The sequence below is a fragment of the Salvelinus alpinus genome, chromosome 2, assembly GCF_045679555.1.
Source record: "Salvelinus alpinus chromosome 2, SLU_Salpinus.1, whole genome shotgun sequence".
Classification (NCBI taxonomy): Eukaryota; Metazoa; Chordata; class Actinopteri; order Salmoniformes; family Salmonidae; genus Salvelinus; species Salvelinus alpinus.
Window position 1 is genome coordinate 86,359,836 of NC_092087.1, and position 22,400 is coordinate 86,382,235.

A 22,400-nucleotide genomic window follows, 5' to 3' on the forward strand; every position below is an offset into this window, starting at 1 on the left:
CTTGTCCTCTTGCTCAGTTGTGCATCGGGGCCTCCCACTCCTTTTTCTATTCTGGTTAGGGCCAGTTTGCGCTCTTCTGTGAAGGGAGTAGTACACAGCGTTGTACGAGATCTTCAGTTTCTTGGCAATCTCTGGAATAGCCTTCATTTCTCAGAACAAGAATAGACTGACGAGTTTCAGAAAAAAGTTCTTTGTTTCTGGCCATTTTGAGCCTGTAATCGAACCCACAAATGCTGATGCTCCAGATTCTCAACTAGTCTAAAGAAGGACAGTTTTATTGCTTCTTTAATCAGCACAACAGTTTTCAGCTGTGCTAACATAACTGCAAAAGGGTTTTCTAATGATCAATTAGCCTTTTAAAATGATAAACTTGAGTTAGCTAACACAACGTGCCATTGGAACACAGGAGTGATGGTTGCTGGTAATGGGCCTCTAGACGCCTATGTAAAATATTCCATAAAAAATCTGCCGTTTCCAGCTACAATAGTCATTTACAACATTAACAATGTCTACACTGTATTTCTGATCAATTTGATGTTATTTTAATGGACAAAAAATATGCTTTTCTTTCAAAAACAAGGACATTTCTAAGTGACCCCAAACTTTTGAACGGTAGTGTACATTTGAACGGTAGTGTACACCTTCCACCAAGAACAGGTGGAAGGTGATTCAATACACAAAAGTGAAAGGATAAGTCATTCTGGAGTGTCATATTTTCAAAGCGAGACAGAACAGATTTTCAGTGATTACAGCGTGATACTAAGGCAGAAGCCATGATTTCATACAGCAACAATGGTGGATGCCTAACAAGGCCAGCTCAGTACAGCTTGGTTTGGATCGGCTCTGTTCGGCCCAGTAGTGTGAAAAGCCCTTTAGAGCCGCATAAATGAATGACAGGTGTAAGACAGACCCCCCCACACAGGAAATAAGCTGCACCCCATTTTTTCTATTGAATATTGATAAAAATCCATCTTGTAAATATATACTTGAATAGGCAAGTTTGAGGTGAAACACAGCTGTCCTCAGTTTCAATGGGTATGACACCCCTCCCCTAATGCCCCCCCCCCCCCCCCCCCCCGCACACTACATATACACACAGACACCTCTCCCCTAATACCCCCCCCCCCCTCACACTACACATACACACAGACAACTCTCCCTTAACAGGCACAATGTCACATCATCATACCACGTGTGAGATGTGTGTTAGTCACGAGCACGACTGTTCACAAAACTTGAGATTAGTTGGTTCAAAACTTTTTTCTGTGAAAACAGATACTGACATTAAACATTTAGTCTTATTTATCGTAAAAAATAGATGACATATTTTTCAGATACAGGAAGGGAACAGCTATACAGGAAGTTAATCTGTGTGTTCCTGTAATGGTGGTTTTCTTCTGTGTGATGAAGTTGTTGACAAATCAAAACTAGTGCTCCACTTCACGATGGCATGTCCCAAATGGCACTCTATTCCCTATATAGTGCACTACATTTGACCAGGGCCCATAACCCTATGACAGACACAGCAGTAGTTTAGTCTTCTCTCTTCTCTGTATCTAAACCCTTATTTAAGGACGATTGCACCCCAAAGTTAAATAGCTAAATATCTTTATCAAATTGCACTAGTGTCATCTTAATGCAGACACACTTGTCATTTGTCCCAATATGGCCACCATCCCTTACCACCCAATGAAAATACCCCCCTACCATCATCCCTACCTACACATCAATAGTCCTTCCCAACCTCACAACACAGTAGCTATAACCAGGGACAGGAGCTTTCCCTAACCATGTGACCGGATCAGTAAGAACTTAGGGCATAAACAACATTAATTAAAACCTGGAGTTTTTGTCCTGGGCAGATCACATGATCAGGGAAAATCTTCTGTCCTGCTTGCTACCAGGGGAATACTCCAGTCCCTAGCGAGGCATCTATTGAGAACCACTGATCTGGAATCAGCTCCAGGTCCTGCTCCAGTCTCTTGGCACAGTATGGTTGGTTGGCATTAAGATAATGGTGTTTCAGTCAGCTGACCCCAGAACAGATTGAGCCATGTTATGTGGCACAGAGTATGAATTATTCTAATGCTGGCCTCTAATACTGAGTCTCTGGCCTCTAATACTGAGACTCTGGTCTCTAATACTGAGTCTCTGGTCTCTAATACTGAGTCTCTGGTCTCTAATACTGAGTCTCTGGCCTCTAATACTGAGTCTCTGGCCTCTAATACTGAGACTCTTGCCTCTAATACTGAGTCTCTGAGCTCTAATACTGAGTCTCTGGCCTGCTGCTTTTCCACAGGGACACCGGTGTAAAGTCTGAGTCTTTAGGCCAAGCACCGGTGTAAAACCCTGTGGTGGAAATGTGACAGATCCAAATATGGTCTCTGCCTGCTTGGACAGTAGTTTCAACTCCTGAGTAGTTGCGGTTGGTGTCGGTTAGAGCTGATCTGGGAACATATTTAGCAGTAGGTAGGTAGCACCGTATGTTGAATGAATGGTTAGGAACGAGGAGGAGGTGTGGGTTCTGGCTCAGCAGATCCTGGATCAGATTCAGAAGCTCGTTGGTTGACTGTGATGTAGAGGGTAAAGTCTACTGACACGTAGCGCACCAAGCAAGCACAACCAGAGGGGAAAACACATGATAGAGGTAGAGATGAATAGAAAGACATGGATAGAGAAAGATGTGGATACAAAGAGGGGTGAGAAAAACACACAGATCAAGATAGACAAAGAAAAGAGAGAGAAACAAAAGAAGGGAATATACACTGAGTGTACATAGGGCTGTGGCGGTCATCACATTTTGTCAGCTGGTGATTGTCATGCAAATAACTGCCGATCTCACGGTAATTGACCGCTAATTAGCATAAACACGTTTAGCATCTCCGGCTTCAATGGAAAATCTACATTTAAAAAGTCTAATAAATCCATCACTATAAATCTATTATTAATTTTAGGCAGGTCTAAAGAAACATTTTGATATGAAGAAAATGTAGCCTAGTTCAGAAGAACAGAATAACTGAATAATTCTCTGAGTTGTCCTTATGATAAGGCCCTGATCTGGCTATGCCATATGGCTGTGGGCTAAATTAGTTCATTTAGCAGACTGGATTAGCTTTTAATTCCCGTGGCATTATTTTATATTATTTTACATGAAGAACAATACAATTGAACACAGCTAAATAAAATAGAAAGGATATTTTTTCCAAACGATTTTCCAAACGATTTCTGAGGGAGTGCGCACATTCTGTGTTGAGCGGTTAACAAAGGAACAGGTCTTCCTATATGCTTAATTTATTTATTTATGCAACTTTAGTTATTTATGCAACTTTAGTTGTGATACAAACGTTGGGCTATATGTTTAGATTTTTAATACATTCTAAGGCCGTATGATGCGACTAATGATGATTTGAAAAAAGTTGAATGAAAGGCTTGCGCAGGCTGCACACACTTCATCAGTCTCTCATTCACAATTTGACAAGCGCTTGATAATATTCTCACCCATCAGACTATTCTCAATTTAATCTGGTCTTTACATATAACCTATTAATATATGTGTGGAATTATTTTTTATAAATAAAAAATTATAAAAAACATGTCATCCGTAGCCTTCACTCGAAAAGCCAATGGAGGTTTCGTGAGGTTACGTTTTTAAAATGCCAAGTAGGGTACACCATTTAAAAGCGGATTAATTAACTTCATTTTAAGAATTAAGCAATAAATATAGCAGTAAGAGAAAGCTGGGATCTTCTTTTAAATAGTGTCCAGTCAAAACTCTTTTCACACGCGATTGCACAATGATGGCTTATAAGAATAGGTTTCACTAGGCTCTGTAGGCTATGCGCACTACAACCATGTTCCAGGGGTCTTGGGCTTAGAGGCTACGTTTGGAGTTATTTGGCCACTTTAGTTGTGATTACAAACCTTATCAAAACATATAGGCCTATGGGCTAGACCACACGATGCATGCGACTATGATCGAATAAAAGTCCCTGTGCTGTTTCTTGCTGGGCATCATTCATAAGGGATAATATTGTCACCCATCAGACTATTCTCAATTTAATCTTGTCTTTACATATGCTAAATAATATTTGTGTGAGATTAGTTTTGGTTTAGAATGGGCCATTATCATGTACATGTCAGCCATATGCACTTGAATAGCGAACGGAAGGCACTTTTCCCGCGGTTCATTTTCATGCCAGCCAGGTAGGCTACTCCGATTGTAAAGCGAAGCAATATGCTTAATACTAGGAGAGTTGAGAAATAAATATAGTTAGCCTACAGATAGCTGATGGGATCCTCCTCTTTTTAATAGAGACCATCAAAAGTCTGAGTCTGCTAGGCGCACCGGTTTGCGTGTGTCAAGAACTGCATCGCTTCTGGGTTTTTCACGCTCAACAGTTTCCTGTGTGTATCAAGAATGGTCCACCACCCGAAGGACATCCAGTCAACTTGACACAACTATGGGAAGCATTTGGAGTCAACATGGGCCAGCATCCCTGTGGAACGCTTTCGACACCTTGTAGAATCCAGGTCATCGACGAATTGAGGCTGTTCTGAGAGCAAAGGTGTTCTTAATGTTTTGTACACTGTGTACAGAGGAGTATAACCGTAAGGACAGAGAACAGAATGAGATGAATGAAGAAAAAGAAGGGTGTGAGTATGATAGTGAAGTGCTCCCTGAGTAGCGCACCCTAGCTGCAGGTCACATGGAGAGCGCCCGTGCCTTGGCGGCTGCCCCCTGTGCCCGCTGCACCGTGCCTTGGCACCCCTCTCTGCCCACCAGCTGGCCTCTCTCAAACAGACCCTCGTGGCTCGTCCCTCCTCTTCCTCCTCCTCTTCCTCCTCCCCCTCTTTCCGGACCTCCGTCAGCGAACGTCAGCATACCTGCAAAGGTCATGTTTAAGTTCAAGTTCAGGTTTATGTAATTAACTTAAACCCCTTAAGGATCCGCCCCTTTTTTCCAATTTTTGCCTAAAATGACATACCCAAATCTAACTGCCGGTAGCTCAGGACCTGAAGCAAGGATATGCATATTCTTGATACCATTTGAATGGAAAAACTTGGAAGTTTGTATAAATGTGAAATCAATGTAAGAGAATATAACACATTAGATCCGGTAAAAGATAATACAAAGAAAAAAGCATGTGTTTTTTTGTATTTGTTTTGTACAATCATATTTGAAAGGCCATATTGTATTATTCCAGCCCAGGCGCAATTTAGATTAAGGCCACTAGATGGCAGCAGTGTATTTTCAAAGTTTTAGACTGAATCAATGAACCATTGTATTTCTGTTCAAAATGTTGTAGATTAACAAGAATTTAAGCTTTCTGCCAATATCAGATATGTCTATGTCCTGGGAAATGTTCTTGTTACTTACAACCTCATGCTAATCGCATTAGCCTACGTTAGCTCCACCGATCCCGTAGAGGTTTAAACCGGAACCTAACCTTACTGCTACACATTAAACCCCCCCTCTAAATATACAGAATAATTTTAAAAGACCCTGCTACAGATTCCTTTTACAAAGTGAGTTGTGTCATTTAACAGTGAGAGAGAGAGAGAATTAACTTGTTTAGTTCAAAGTTATAAGAGAAGTATAAAGAGAGTGTTGTTGAGATTCTACTGTTTACCGTATCCCTGCACACATCCACTCTTGAACTCTCCTTCGAACTTCATCCCGTCAAAACGACTGAAGACGCCTGCGCCTTGGAACTTCCCCTGAATGAACTCTCCTTCGTACCTGCAAGAGACACCCAGGTGTGTTCATTAGGCACCAAACGGAAGAACACAGACGGAAACAGGGAGGAACTAACTGGGTTTGTCCAATAAGAAATTATTTCAACATTTACATTTTAGTCATTTAGCAGACCCTCTTATCGAGAGCGACTTAGGAGCAAGTGCCTTGCTCAAGGCCACATCAACATATTTTTCACCTAGTCGGCTCAGGGATTTGAACCAGAGACCTTTTGGTTACTGGCCCAGCGCTGTTAACCGCTAGGCTACCTCACAAAACATGGGCCTACGCTACATCATCAAACACCTGGATAACCCAAAGACATATGCAGTGATATTGTTTGTGGACTTTAGTTCAGCATTCAATAGCATCATCCCAGAACTGTTACGAGACACTCCCAGCTGAACATGTCCAGCTCCATCTGTGTGGGACACTGACTTCCTGTCCAACATGATGCAACACGTGAAGCTGGGAAAACACCTTTCAGACTCTTTATCCCTTACCCACTGTGTATTAACCGTATACCCACTGTGTATTAACCGTATACCCACTGTGTATTAACCGTATACCCACTGTGTATCAACCGTAACCTTTGTTTTAACTCGGTTGTCTGTATTCTGTCTCTAAATGTTGTCTTTCACTAGCAGCACCATATCACTAAGTAACAATCTGACTATGTTGTCTTTCACTAGCAGCACCATATCACCAGGTAACATTCTGACTATGTTGTCTTTCACTAGCAGCACCATATCACTAAGTAACAATCTGACTATGTTGTCTTTCACTAGCAGCACCATATCACTAAGTAACAATCTGACTATGTTGTCTTTCACTAGCAGCACCATATCACCAGGTAACATTCTGACTATGTTGTCTTTCACTAGCAGCACCATATCACCAGGTAACATTCTGACTATGTTGTCTTTCACTAGCAGCACCATATCACCAGGTAACATTCTGACTATGTTGTCTTTCACTAGCAGCACCATATCACAAAGTAACAATCTGACTATGTTGTCTTTCACTAGCAGCACCATATCACCAGGTAACATTCTGACTATGTTGTCTTTCACTAGCAGCACCATATCCCCTAGGAACATTCTGGCTATGTTGTCTTTCACTAGCAGCACCATATCACCAGGTAACATTCTGACTATGTTGTCTTTCACTAGCAGCACCATATCACCAGGTAACATTCTGGCTATGTTGTCTTTCACTAGCAGCACCATATCACCAGGTAACATTCTGACTATGTTGTCTTTCACTAGCAGCACCATATCCCCTAGGAACATTCTGACTATGTTGTCTTTCACTAGCAGCACCATATCACCAGGTAACATTCTGACTATGTTGTCTTTCACTAGCAGCACCATATCACCAGGTAACATTCTGACTATGTTGTCTTTCACTAGCAGCACCATATCCCCTAGGAACATTCTGACTATGTTGTCTTTCACTAGCAGCACCATATCACCAGATAACATTCTGACTATGTTGTCTTTCACTAGCAGCACCATATCACCAAGTAACAATCTGACTATGTTGTCTTTCACTAGCAGCACCATATCACCAGGTAACATTCTGACTATGTTATCTTTCACTAGCAGCACCATATCACTAAGTAACAATCTGACTGTGTTGTCTTTCACTAGCAGCACCATATCACCAGGTAACATTCTGACTATGTTGTCTTTCACTAGCAGCACCATATCACTAAGTAACAATCTGACTGTGTTGTCTTTCACTAGCAGCACCATATCACCAGGTAACATTCTGACTATGTTGTCTTTCACTAGCAGCACCATATCACCTAGGAACATTCTGACTATGTTGTCTTTCACTAGCAGCACCATATCACCAGATAACATTCTGACTATGTTGTCTTTCACTAGCAGCACCATATCACCAAGTAACATTCTGACTATGTTGTCTTTCACTAGCAGCACCATATCACTAAGTAACAATCTGACTATGTTGTCTTTCACTAGCAGCACCATATCACCAGGTAACATTCTGACTATGTTGTCTTTCACTAGCAGCACCATATCACCAGGTAACATTCTGACTATGTTGTCTTTCACTAGCAGCACCATATCACAAAGTAACATTCTGACTATGTTGTCTTTCACTAGCAGCACCATATCACCAAGTAACATTCTGACTATGTTGTCTTTCACTAGCAGCACCATATCACCAGGTAACATTCTGACTATGTTGTCTTTCACTAGCAGCACCATATCACCAGGTAACATTCTGACTATGTTGTCTTTCACTAGCTGCATCATATCACCAGGTAACATTCTGACTATGTTGTCTTTCACTAGCAGCACCATATCACAAAGTAACAATCTGACTATGTTGTCTTTCACTAGCAGCACCATATCACCAGGTAACATTCTGACTATGTTGTCTTTCACTAGCAGCACCATATCACCAGGTAACATTCTGGCTATGTTGTCTATCACTAGCAGCACCATATCACCAGGTAACATTCTGACTATGTTGTCTTTCACTAGCAGCACCATATCACCAGGTAACATTCTGACTATGTTGTCTTTCACTAGCAGCACCATATCACTAAGTAACAATCTGACTATGTTGTCTTTCACTAGCAGCACCATATCACCAGGTAACATTCTGACTATGTTGTCTTTCACTAGCAGCACCATATCACCAGGTAAAATTCGGACTATGTTGTCTTTCACTAGCAGCACCATATCACCAGGTAACAATCTGACTATGTTGTCTTTCACTAGCAGCACCATATCACTAAGTAACAATCTGACTATGTTGTCTTTCACTAGCAGCACCATATCACCAGGTAACATTCTGACTATGTTGTCTTTCACTAGGAGCACCATATCACCAGGTAACATTCTGACTATGTTGTCTGTCACTAGCAGCACCATATCACTAAGTAACAATCTGACTATGTTGTCTTTCACTAGCAGCACCATATCACCAGGTAACATTCTGACTATGTTGTCTTTCACTAGCAGCACCATATCACCAGGTAACATCCTGACTATGTTGTCTTTCACTAGCAGCACCATATCACCAGGTAACATTCTGACTATGTTGTCTTTCACTAGCAGCACCATATCACCAAGTGACATTCTGACTATGTTGTCTTTCACTAGCAGCACCATATCACCAGGTAACATTCTGACTATGTTGTCTTTCACTAGCAGCACCATATCACCAGGTAACATTCTGACTATGTTGTCTTTCACTAGCAGCACCATATCACCAGGTAACATTCTGACTATGTTGTCTTTCACAAGCAGCACCATATCACCAAGTAACATTCTGATTCTAGTTTTCTGTAGCAAAGCATTTAAAAGTGTTTTTCATTGCGTACCATAATGAATAGGACCCCAATGTCAAGGAGTTTGTTTCTGCACACTGATTGTGTTAAGTTTGTTTTGAGTGGATTCTCAAAAATGTATTTGTTAGGCAGTATGTCTGGTGCATAACTGTTTAGTGAGCTATGCTGTCATATAATAGATATCATTCAGCTGAGAAATGTCCCCAAGAGGTCTGGAACAAGAACAGAATGCTGTCAGAACACAGACAAATATAAGCAGAGAACCTTGACCTGAGGTGGGTGGAATCTGATGGGCTGATCCATTCTCCTGTTCTCACAACCCAGGTCTGCTATGTGCTCTGTGACACGGAATACAATACATAGCAAAAGAAAGTCCATTTGTGCAGCGATTCGTTTTACTTCAGCCGCGCAGTGTGTGACGTTGCCGAGATCCTCGTTAAAGCTACTGACACTTCATTATCTCAGTCAAGCTTTGCTCTCAAGGTGAAGGAGGTTTGTTATAATCACGTTGCAGGCAACATAAATTGCGTCCCAGATGACTTTGTGTGACATCAGAGTAGAGTTGGATCTAGAGAAAAGCGGCGCCTGTTGCTTCTAAAATCACAACACTAAGAGAACATCTGTTTGCAAAATCACATGGACGTGGTCAGGAATTCAAGCCTTTTCCAGTTAGAAGTAACAGAAATGAAGAAAATGATCAGGGGAGATATCTAATGCAACACTTTGCCTTCGCCCTACAATTCAGGGCCTCGGTCAAAATAAACGTGCTATAAGGGGGAACAGGGTGTCATTTTAGACACAGCCGGCGTTTTAGACGTCAGACAGTTGTAATGTCATTAGCAGGGTCAAAGGTGAAATAGGAATGGTGAGACATTGTTACCTGGATCCATCAGGGAAGACCAGCATCCCACAGCCGTTGAAGAGTCCGTTCTCGAACTGACCCGTGTAACACGTCCCATCACTTAACGTCAGCTGGCCTAGACCATGTCTCAGACCTGGGGGACAGACAAACCAGTTAGTTACTGGCCTAGACCATGTCTCAGACCTGGGGGACAGACAAACCAGTTAGTTACTGGCCTAGACCATGTCTCAGACCTGGGGGACAGACAAACCAGTTAGTGACTGGCCTAGACCATGTCTCAGACCTAGGGGACAGACAACCCAGTTAGTTACTGGCCTAGACCATGTCTCAGACCTGGGGGACAGAAAAACCAGTTAGTGACTGGCCTAGACCATGTCTCAGACCTGGGGGAGAGACAAACCAGTTAGTTACTGGCCTAGACCATGTCTCAGACCTGGGGGACAGACAAACCAGTTAGTTACTGGCCTAGACCATGTCTCAGACCTGGGGGACAGACAACCCAGTTAGTTACTGGCCTAGACCATGTCTCAGACCTGGGGGAGAGACAAACCAGTTAGTTACTGGCCTAGACCATGTCTCAGACCTGGGGGACAGACAAACCTTTTAGTTACTGGCCTAGACCATGTCTCAGACCGGGGGGACAGACAACCCAGTTAGTTACTGGCCTAGACCATGTCTCAGACCTGGGGGATAGACAAACCAGTTAGTTACTGGCCTAGACCATGTCTCAGACCTGGGGGACAGACAAACCAGTTAGTTACTGGCCTAGACCATGTCTCAGACCTGGGGGACAGACAACCCAGTTAGTTACTGGCCTAGACCATGTCTCAGACCTGGGGGAGAGACAAACCAGTTAGTTACTGGCCTAGACCATGTCTCAGACCTGGGGGACAGACAAACCTTTTAGTTACTGGCCTAGACCATGTCTCAGACCTGGGGGACAGACAACCCAGTTAGTTACTGGCCTAGACCATGTCTCAGACCTGGGGGATAGACAAACCAGTTAGTTACTGGCCTAGACCATGTCTCAGACCTGGGGGACAGACAAACCAGTTTGTTACTGGCCTAGACCATGTCTCAGACCTGGGGGACAGACAAACCAGTTAGTTACTGGCCTAGACCATGTCTCAGACCTGGGGGACAGACAAACCAGTTAGTTACTGGCCTAGACCATGTCTCAGACCTGGGGGACAGACAAACCAGTTAGTTACTGGCCTAGACAATGTCTCAGACCTGGGGGACAGACAAACCAGTTAGTTACTGGCCTAGACCATGTCTCAGACCTGGGGGATAGACAAACCAGTTAGTGACTGGCCTAGACCATGTCTCAGACCTGGGGGACAGACAAACCAGTTAGTTACTGGCCTAGACCATGTCTCAGACCTGGGGGACAGACAAACCAGTTAGTTACTGGCCTAGATCATGTCTCAGACCTGGGGTATAGACAAACCAGTTAGTGAATGGCCTAGACCATGCCTCAGACCTGGGGTAGAGACAAACCAGTTAGTGACTGGCCTAGACCATGTCTCAGACCTGGGGGACAGACAAACCAGTTAGTGACTGGCCTAGACCATGTCTCAGACCTGGGGGACAGACAAACCAGTTAGTTACTGGCCTAGACCATGTCTCAGACCTGGGGGACAGACAAACCAGTTAGTTACTGGCCTAGACCATGTCTCAGACCTGGGGGACAGACAAACCAGTTAGTTACTGGCCTAGACCATGTCTCAGACCTGGGGGACAGACAATACCAGTTTGTTAGTTAGTTACCAGTTAGTTAGTTAGTTACCAGTTAGTTAGTTAGTTAGTTACCAGTTAGCCAGGCCATCATTTTAAATAAGAATTTGTTCTTAATTATTTAACCTTTATTGAATAAATAAAGGTTAAATAAAATACAAAGATAAGTCAGTTAGTTGTTAGTTAGTTAGATTCAAGCTTATTAGTTATCAGATAGTTAGTCACAAGTTAATTAGTTATGTTAGTTATCAGTTAGTTAACGAGTGAGCAAGTTAGTGCAAAATACAATTGCAATAGACTGACTGTCAAAAACGTTCTAAAATCCCAAACTGGACAAAAATAATAAATGTCAAATTCACTCCAAAACGTGAATGAAAGACATCAAAAGACCACCTTATTTTTTATAATAATTGTTCATAAATCACCATGTGGATAAAGGATAAAGATGCCTCATGTGTAAGAGGTTAATACAAGGTGAAGAGCTTATTGGACCATATGAAACCATCAGCTCTATAGTATAGCTGCTATATAGACTCTCTGGGTTTCTGCCTGTACCTAGAACTTTAAAAAAGCCTGTCTGTCTCACCTTTATCCTTACAGACTATACAGTACATGAAGGCCTTTGTTGGTCAAATCTACATGGCTATTCTTCAGGTAGTTGGGTCGTGAAGTAATTGTGAAGTAACATTATTATAATAGGGCCAGAACACTCAATTGCTCCAAATACCTTACAACCGGAGTCAGGGTCTTTGTCAGTACTTAGAGCTTGAAAATAGTCAATCTAGCTGTCTGTCTAACTGTCTGTCTAACTGTCTATCAGCTGTCTGTCTAACTATCTATCTAGCTGTCTGTCTAGCTGTCTGACTAGCTGTCTGACTATCTGTCTGTCTAACTATCTATCTAGCTGTCTGTCTAGCTGTCTGTCTAGCTGTCTATCTAGCTGTCTGTCTAGCTGTCTGACTAGCTGTCTGTCTAACTATCTATCTATCTGTCTGTCTATCTGTCTGTCTATCTGGCTGTCTAGCTGCCTGTCTAGCTGTCTGTCTAACTATCTATCTAGCTGTCTGTCTAGCTGTCTGACTAGCTGTCTGTCTAACTATCTATCTAGCTGTCTGTCTAACTATCTATCTAGCTGTCTGTCTAGCTGTCTGACTAGCTGTCTGACTATCTGTCTGTCTAACTATCTATCTAGCTGTCTGACTAGCTGTCTATCTAGCTGTCTATCTATCTGTCTGTCTATCTGTCTGTCTATCTGGCTGTCTAGCTGCCTGTCTAGCTTTCTCTCTAACTATATATCTAGCTGTCTGTCTAGCTGTCTGACTAGCTGTCTATCTAGCTGTCTGTCTAACTATCTATCTAGCTGTCTGTCTAACTATCTATCTAGCTGTCTGTCTAGCTGTCTGACTAGCTGTCTATCTATCTGTCTGTCTAACTGTCTATCTAGCTGTCTGACTAACTATCTATCTAGCTGTCTGTCTAGCTGTCTGACTAGCTGTCTATCTATCTGTCTGTCTAACTGTCTATCTAGCTGTCTGACTAACTATCTATCTAGCTGTCTGTCTAACTGTCTATCTAGCTGTCTGACTAACTATCTATCTATCTGTCTGTCTAGCTGTCTGTCTAGCTGTCTATCTATCTGTCTGTCTAACTATCTATCTAGCTGTCTGTCTAACTATCTATCTAGCTGTCTGTCTAACTATCTATCTAGCTGTCTGTCTAACTGTCTATCTAGCTGTCTGACTAACTATCTATCTATCTGTCTGTCTAGCTGTCTGTCTAGCTGTCTATCTAGCTGTCTGTCTAACTATCTATCTAGCTGTCTGTCTAGCTGTCTGACTAGCTGTCTATCTAGCTGTCTGTCTAACTATCTATCTAGCTGTCTGTCTAGCTGTCTGACTAGCTGTCTATCTAGCTGTCTGTCTAACTATATATCTAGCTGTCTGACTAGCTGTCTATCTATCTGTCTGTCTAACTGTCTGTCTAGCTGTCTATCTAGCTGTCTGTCTAACTATCTATCTAGCTGTCTGTCTAGCTGTCTGACTAGCTGTCTATCTAGCTGTCTGTCTAACTATCTATCTAGCTGTCTGTCTAGCTGTCTGACTAGCTGTCTATCTAGCTGTCTGTCTAACTATATATCTAGCTGTCTGACTAGCTGTCTATCTATCTGTCTGTCTAACTGTCTATCTAGCTGTCTGACTAGCTATCTATCTAGCTGTCTGTCTAGCTGTCTGTCTAGCTGTCTGACTAGCTATCTATCTAGCTGTCTGTCTAGCTGTCTATCAGCTGTCTGTCTAACTATCTATCTAGCTGTCTATCTAGCTGTCTGTCTAGCTGTCTATCAGCTGTCTGTCTAACTATCTATCTAGCTGTCTGTCTAGCTGTCTGTCTAGCTGTCTATCAGCTGTCTGTCTAACTATCTATCTAGCTGTCTGTCTAGCTGTCTGTCTAGCTGTCTATCAGCTGTCTGTCTAACTATCTATCTAGCTGTCTGTCTAGCTGTCTGACTAGCTGTCTATCTAGCTGTCTGTCTGACTGTCTATCTCACTTTTGTCCTTGTTCTTTAGACTATACATGCATCTTATTTAGAGGTTCCAGGCCCGTCTACTCAAACCCACATCACTTTTCATGGGGTGTTTTGGGTCAGGAAAAAATGTATTGCTTCAAATACAACTCTCAGGGTTTCCAAATGTTCTTGGAAGTTGAAAAGAGGCCGCCTGTCTTTCCTTGGTCCTTGATAACTTCTAGACTGTTGTTTCTTTGGGAGTTCTAGGCATTTTCTATTCAAACACACATCTCTGGGTCTCTGTAACATGTGTAGTGAAAGAAAATGACAATTTTCGTGGGCAGTTGGATCGAAAGTAATTTAACAGTGAGGTAGGACTAAAACATTTTCTTGCTCTAAGACATACCGATCTCAGGGTCTCTGAATGTACTTGGAACTTAACAAACAGGCTGCCTTGTCACTTCTAGCAAAGAATGTGAGTAAAAAAATGTAGCGAGTAAAAAAAAAAAAAAGATTTATATTGTAGATGTTTTGTCCTGTCAGTCTACGGAGATTTAACAAATACCCTCTAGGAGGCATTCAAGCCAAGTCTCAACACACTGTATTTTACACCTGTGTGTATTGAAGGCTACAGCCTTCTCCCAGTTGTAGCCTACTGAATGAGGTCCACTGCATGGGGTCTACTAAATGAAGTCCACTGCATGGGGTCCACTGAATGAGGTTCACTGAATGAGGTCCACTGCATGGGGTCAACTGAATGAAGTCCACTGAATAAGGTCCACTGCATGGGGTCAACTGAATGAAGTCCACTGAATAAGGTCCACTGCATGGGGTCTACTGAATGAAGTCCACTGAATAAGGTCCACTGCATGGGGTCAACTGAATGAAGTCCACTGCATGGGGTCCACTGAATGAGGTCCACTGAATGAGGTCCACTGAATGAGGTCCACTGAATAAGGTCCACTGAATGAGGTCAGGTGAAATGTTCTGAGCTTCTCGTTGCTCCGTAGGTATTTTGGCAGCAATACGTTTGAACGTAAAGAAGCGGAGCACACAAGTGAACACAGTGGATTAGGATTTAGGAAGGGGGAGGTGAGATTGAGAGAGGGAGCGGAAGGGGGAGGGTGGAGGGGGGTGAGTGAGTGAGGGAGATGAGGGTGGTTTTCTGCTGCCAGATACTAGTGTACTAAATTAATATTACCCAGTATTAGGATTTAGGAAGGGGGTGAGGGAGGAGGGGTGAGGGGAGTGGAGGGAGGAGGGGTGAGGGAGGAGGGGTGAGAGGAGTGGAGGGAGGAGGGGTGAGAGGAGTGGAGGGAGGAGGGGTGAGAGAGGGGTGAGGGAGGGGTGAGAGGAGTGGAGGGAGGAGGGGTGAGGAGTGGAGGAAGGAGAGGTTGAGAGGAGTGGAGGGAGGAGGGGTGAGAGGAGTGGAGGGAGGAGGGGTGAGAGGAGTGGAAGGAGGAGGGGTGAGAGGAGTGGAGGGAGGAGGGGTGAGAGGAGTGGAGGGAGGAGAGGTGAGAGGAGTGGAAGGAGGAGGGGTGAGGGTGGAGGGAGGAGGGTGAGAGGAGTGGAAGGAGGAGGGGTGAGAGGGGTGGAGGGAGGAGGGGTGAGAGGAGTGGAAGGAGGAGGGGTGAGATGGGTGAGGGAGGAGGGGTGAGAGAGGGAGAGGAAAGGGTGAGGGAGGGAGGGAGGGGATGGGATGAAAGAGCACAGGGCTGCCAGCTACTGGTGTAGATTGACTAAATTAGATGTGCCATCTGTCACTATGACTACGCAAACCTCCTCTCTCTAATCTCAGTTCAGTTTTTTTTTTAATGAGATTTGGACGGCGAGGTAAAACTAAACTGGCTGTTAGACGAAATACAGTCAAGAGCCTTCCGGAATCAAATCAAATTGTATTTGTCACATGCACCGAATACAACAGGTGTAGACCTTACAGAGATATGCTTACTTATAAGCCCTTAATGTGTGTGTCTGTGTGTGTATCTGCACGTGTGTGTGTGTGTGTGTGAGGGCCGTACGGTGTTGACATGGGATTTGTGTCCCCCAAATCTCAGTGTGGAAGCCAGCCAAGTAGAGTTAAGTAAGAGGCGGTCGCTGAGATTTCACAAGGCTTCCTTCCACTGACTGAGGTCCACTGAATGTTGGTTAGATATTAGGTTTTGTTGTGGAATTGTTAGATATTACCTGTTAGATACTGCCTCACTGTCGGATCTAGAAGCATAAGAATTTCGCTACACTCGCAATAACATCTGCTAACCATGTGTATGTGACCAATAACATCTGCTAACCATGTGTATGTGACCAATAACATCTGCTAACCATGTGTATGTGACCAATAACATCTGCTAACCATGTGTATGTGACCAATAACATCTGCTAACCATGTGTATGTGACCAATAACATCTGCTAACCATGTGTATGTGACCAATAACATCTGCTAACCATGTGTATGTGACCAATACATTTCCATTTGATTTGTCAAGACGTTAGTCGTCTTACACAAGGCAAGGGGGTTGAAATGGCAACAAGTTAAAACTTAAAGAACACGAGAAAGTGCATTTCTATCCCATGTTTCCCCCTAGTAGTACAACTAATTCATTTCCCCCTAGTATTACAACTAATTCATTTCCCCCTAGTAGTACAACTAATTCATTTCCCCCCAGTATTACAACTAATTAATTTCCCCCTACTATTACAACTAATTCATTTCCCCTAGTATTACAACTAATTCATTTCCCCCTAGTTTTACAACTAATTCATTTCCCCCTAGTTTTACAACTAATTCATTTCCCCTATTGTACAGAGTAATTCGGATGGCGACACAGTGTCTCCTGACCCCTCCTGTCTCAGCCTCCACTATTTATGCTGCAGTAGTTTATGTGTCGGGGGGCTAGGGTCAGTTTGTTATATCTGGAGTACTTCTCCTGTCTTATCCGGTGCCCTGTGTGAATTTAAGTATGCTCTCTCTAATTCTCTCTTTCTTTCTCTCTCTCGGAGGACCTGAGCCCTAGGACCATGCCTCAGGACTACCTGGCATGATGACTCCTTGCTGTCCCCAGTCCACCTGGCCGTGCTGCTGCTCCAGTTTCAACTGTTCTGCCTGCGGCTATGGAACCCTGACCTGTTCACCGGACGTGCTACCTGTCCCAGACCTGCTGTTTTCAACTCTCTAGAGACCGCAGGAGCGGTAGAGATACTCTTAATGATCGGCTATGAAAAGCCAACTGACATTTACTCCTGAGGTGCTGACTTGCTGCACCCTCGACAACTACTGTGATTATTATTATTTGACCATGCTGGTCATTTATGAACATTTGAACATCTTGGCCATGTTCTGTTATAATCTCCACCCGGCACAGCCAGAAGAGGACTGGCCACCCCTCATAGCCTGGTTCCTCTCTAGGTTTCTTCCTAGGTTTTTGCCTTTCTAGGGAGTTTTTCCTAGCCACCGTGCTTCTACACCTACATTGCTTGCTGTTTGGGGTTTTAGGCTGGGTTTCTGTACAGCACTTTGAGATATCAGCTGATGTAAGAAGGGCTATATAAATACATTTGATTTGATTTGATTAGCCTTACTAGTTTAGCTAAAGCAGTAGTGCTACTGGATCAAATACAATCCAATTAAAATTGTATTTAAAGTGCATTAAAAATAGCAACACACTTAACATTAAAACAATACATTGAAAATAATTAAAAGCAAACAAGAAGCCGTAAAATGTGGAAAATAAAAAGTACACAGTCTAAAACAATAAAAGCACTAATTAAAGGCCAAGCTTCTGACCAGCTAATAGATTGTGTACACTACTGTACTTACAAGCTGCCCGTCTCTCCTTTCGTCTAGTTTGATTCCAGAAATCAGTTCAGAGTTTCATCTGGTGAACGGTTCTTAGCGTCGCGTCGTCGGGGCCAATCTTGTTGTTAGGTCACGGTTGCCACGGTTGCCATCCTAATTTAGCTTTAGCTGAATTTGTCGGCTTTTATATCAATCAATAGTCCTAGTGCACCGACCCCACACAAACACACACACACACACACAAACATCTCTCTCAAAGTTGTCTTTCTTAGCTAATAAAAGACTTGAACGGTGGATGATAAAAGATGCTAAAAGATATGCCATCAGTCAGCCTGTCTCCTGTGTGTCCCACTTCAACCTGTTAGCTATACCTGTCAATACAAACAGATCAATCACCCTTACAACAAGGGCACTAAACAACACACCAGACACACCAAATGACCTCTGACCTCTCTGAAGCCACCATATGTTATCAGTTAAACAGAACGTTTTCTAAAATAGCTCCAAACTTGTTCTCTAGTTATTATGGCATCCTTTATCTCTGGGGTTACCATGACGTCTCGTGTTTTTGTCAAACTGCAAATACTGGTTAAAGTCAGTGTAGCGTTAATGTGGATATTACGCGGCTGTGTGTGTGTGTATTTGTTTGCTTGTGTATTTGTATGTGTGTTGTCACTATGACAGCAGATGGTATATAGTCTGTAGAGAATTGCCGGTGGATACGGATTCTGTTTTTGACCTAGAATTAGTACAGACGACACACCCTTAGGCTACAGCCTACCACTCCTCTCTGCTGTTTACTCAGAGGCAATCATCTGGACTGAGTTGAGACTTTTGATTCGTTTGAAACCTCCAGACACCTGAGGCTGACACAGTGAGAAATACATCCAGAGGGGGAATGGAGCATGTAAAGTACCTGCTAACTTGACTTTCATGTCTGACGTGTATTGTTGGCGAACATAAATGTTGTATTTATACCGAGTAGAAAGAGAAACGCAACATGTAAAGTGTTCCATGTTTCATCAGCTGAAATAAAAGATCCCAGAAATGTTCCATACGCACAAAAAGCTTATTTCTCTCAAAATGTGTTTACGTCCCTGTTAGTGAGCATTTCTCCTCTGCCAAGATAATCCATCCGCCTGACAGGTGCGGCATATCAAGAAGCTGATTAAACAGCATGATCATTACACAGGTGCTCCTTGTGCTGGGGACAATAAAAGGCCACTCTAAAATGTGCCGTTTTGTCACACAACACAACACCATAGAGGTCTCAGGTTTTGAGGGAGCGTGCAATTGGCATGCTGACTTCAGGAATGTCCACTAGAGCTATTGCCAGAGGATTTAATGTTAATCCTTGGCAATACGTGTAACATGTAACCACGCCAGCCCAGGACCCCCACACCGGCTTCTTCACCTGCAGGATTGTCTGAGACCAGCTATAAGGGATAGAGGGATGAGTAAAGTGATAAAGGGATAGAGGGATGAGTAAAGTGATAGAGGGATATGTAGAGTGATAGACAGATGAGAAAAGTGATATAGGGATGAGTAAAGAGATAAAGGGATGGGTAAAGTGATAAAGGGTTAGAGGGATGAGTAGAGTGATAAAGGGATAGAGGGATGAGTAAAGTGATAAAGGGATGAGTAAAGTGATAACGGGTTAGAGGGATGAGTAGAGTGATAAAGGGATAGAGGAATGAATAAAGTGATAAAGGGATGAGTAAAGTGATAAAGGGATGAGTAAAGTGATAGAGGGATGAGTAAAGTGATAGAGGGATGAGTAAAGTGATATAGGGATGAGTAAAGTGATAGAGGGATGAGTAAAGTGATAAAGGGATAGAGGGATGAGTAAAGTGATAGAGGGATGAGTAAAGTGATAGAGGGATGAGTAAAGTGATAGAGGGATGAGTAAAGTGATAAAGGGATAGAGGGATGAGTAAAGTGATAGAGGGATGAGTAAAGTGATAGAGGGATGAGTAAAGTGATAGAGGGATGAGTAAAGTGATAAAGGGATAGAGGGATTAGTAAAGTGATAGAGGGATTAGTAAAGTGATAGAGGGATGAGTAAAGTGATAAAGGGATGAGTAAACTGATAGAGGGATGAGTAAAGTGATAAAGGGATGAGCAAATTGATAGAGGGATGAGTAAACTGATAGAGGGATGAGTAAAGTGATAAATGGATGAGTAAAGTGATAGGGGAAAGCGGGATGAGTAAAGTGATAAAGGGATGAGTAAACTGATAGAGGGATGAGTAAAGTGATAGAGGGATGAGTAAAGTGATAGAGGGATGAGTAAAGTGATAAAGGGATGAGTAAACTGATAGAGGGATGAGTAAAGTGATAGAGGGATGAGTAAAGTGATAAAGGGATGAGTAAACTGATAGAGTGATGAGTAAAGTGATAAAGGGATGAGTAAAGTGATAGAGGGATAGAGGGATTAGTAAAGTGATAGAGGATAGAGGGATTAGTAAAGTGATAAAGGTATAGAGGGATCTTGCCTTCCCTCCACTCCCCATGGTACTCTTCACCGTTGGAATAGGTGAAGGATCCTCTTGTCAGGGTCATATCACACGGGTCCTGTTGCACACACACACACACACACACACAATTATTATTGGGTTATGATACTATATACCATGATGGGTTATGATACTATATACCATAGTACCATGATGGGTCATGATACTATATACCATGATGGGTTATGATACTATATACCATGATGGGTCATGATACTATATACCATGATGGGTTATGATACTATATACCATGATGGGTCATGATACTATATACCATGATGGGTTATGATACTATATACCATGATGGGTTATGATACTATATACCATTGTACCATGATGGGTCATGATACTATATACCATGATGGGTCATGATACTACATACCATGATGGGTTATGATACTATATACCATGATGGGTTATGATACTATATACCATGATGGGTCATGATACTATATACCATGATGGGTTATGATACTATATACCATGATGGGTTATGATACTATATACCATGATGGGTTATGATACTACATACCATAGTACCATGATGGGGTATGATACTATATACCATAGTACCATGATGGGTCATGATACTATATACCATGGTGGGTTATGATACTACACACCATGATGGGTTATGATACTATAAACCTCCATCCCAAAGTACTTCGTGCCCATCTAAATTAATAGGTGCGTGACTCTTCTGCAAACACCCACAGAGCGCTAACCTGATTGAGACACATTTTGACGCACAGTTTGGAGCGCTCGCCCAGACAACCCGTGGATTAACTCACACAGAGAGCTGATCTCGGCATTGTTTTTCGGTAGGCTACAGTACAGAGACCGTAAAATATTAATATGAGCGCCATGACGTTAGGCTTTTTAACGATGTGGTCTTTATTCTATTTGCAACTAATGAAAATGAATTATCAGGCTATAGACTACTGAACGAACGAATGGCCTACCCGAACTATAGCTGTGATGGCAGGTCAGGGCGGAATAATATTATCAAGAACACAGTTAAGTGGAAAGTCCATCGAGATATTCCATTGCTCATTGTTGTAAACTAGGCTGTGTCTCTGACACAGGGACGTTTGAAGGATTCTCCTATTCTTTATTTCTCCTCTAGATATGATGATGTTACATCAGTACATTTGAATAAAACCAAAACACTTTTATATATTTAACAATAAGAAAAGGAATTCATATATTAATAGATATTGTTATTCTCTTAACGCAGCCTATGAATCAATACAATAGAGCGTGTAATATGCCCAGTCTAAAATGTTGCCACAGTAACGGTGCGATTTTCCCTTTCACGTAGCCGGCGGGTAGCACTGAGAAAATCATAATTGCCACGGCGATTAAACAAACAAATAATTTACCTGGTAGGTATTTTACACCAAGAGAATCCACCTTCCCTACATCACTGACAGAAAACGGGTTGGTGGATGATTCTACACCTTCCAGTGAAAATTAGCTTTCCGTAGCCTCGCATCTCCTGGCAAGAGGCTTCAGCATTATTCCAAGGTGGCGCGGTCCTATTGAGCATCTTTCACTTGACCTTGATTCAAACACTCATCCGATTGGCTGTCTGCTCCTCGTCCAGTGAATCTATGGAAGACATTTTTGTGAAGGGCAACCCCTCATTCAACAGAGTTCGCCGATATAATTAGCCGGAGTGCTCCTTGTTAAACCGTTTGCCCTTGCCTTTTATGTGCCGTCCACGTCTCTGAAGAGATATAAACCACCGTTGAGGCTGCTTTTTAATGATATTATGTAACTTTGGTGTATCAATTTGGTGATTATACTTTGGTGGCGGGTTTCATTGAAAACTCTGATTTATTTGACCCTATATCGCAAAAAGAACAGCTGCGAGGGATGGCGAGGGGTTTGTCCCCAAGCAGATGATATCTAAACCAATATG

At 42.7% G+C, this 22,400-nt stretch overlaps 1 protein-coding gene across 1 annotated transcript; it reads right to left on the minus strand.

The window, feature by feature from the left end:
• Positions 1–1,279: 1,279 nt before the first annotated feature.
• LOC139568007 (MORN repeat-containing protein 4-like) lies at positions 1,280–22,149 on the minus strand. The gene is made up of 5 exons (XM_071389670.1): positions 21,859–22,149; positions 20,456–20,534; positions 9,943–10,057; positions 5,631–5,740; positions 1,280–4,884 (listed from the first exon to the last, which is right to left on the minus strand). The coding sequence occupies exons 2-5, from the start codon at positions 20,520–20,522 to the stop codon at positions 4,703–4,705; spliced, it is 474 nt and encodes a 157-aa protein (XP_071245771.1). The 5' UTR covers positions 20,523–20,534; positions 21,859–22,149; the 3' UTR covers positions 1,280–4,702.
• Between the last annotated feature and the right edge of the window lie 251 nt (positions 22,150–22,400).

What these genes read in the sequence shown, in the direction of transcription:
- LOC139568007 (XM_071389670.1), bottom strand. Translation starts at nt 20,522, where the DNA reads ATGACCCTGACAAGAGGATCCTTCACCTATTCCAACGGTGAAGAGTAC. An exon ending in CCATGGGGAGTGGAGGGAAG is followed by an intron (nt 10,058 to 20,455) that starts GCAAGATCCCTC and finishes TCTGTCCCCCAG; the next exon opens with GTCTGAGACATGGTCTAGGC. An exon ending in TGGATGTGTGCAGGGATACG is followed by an intron (nt 4,885 to 5,630) that starts GTAAACAGTAGA and finishes TGACCTTTGCAG; the next exon opens with GTATGCTGACGTTCGCTGAC.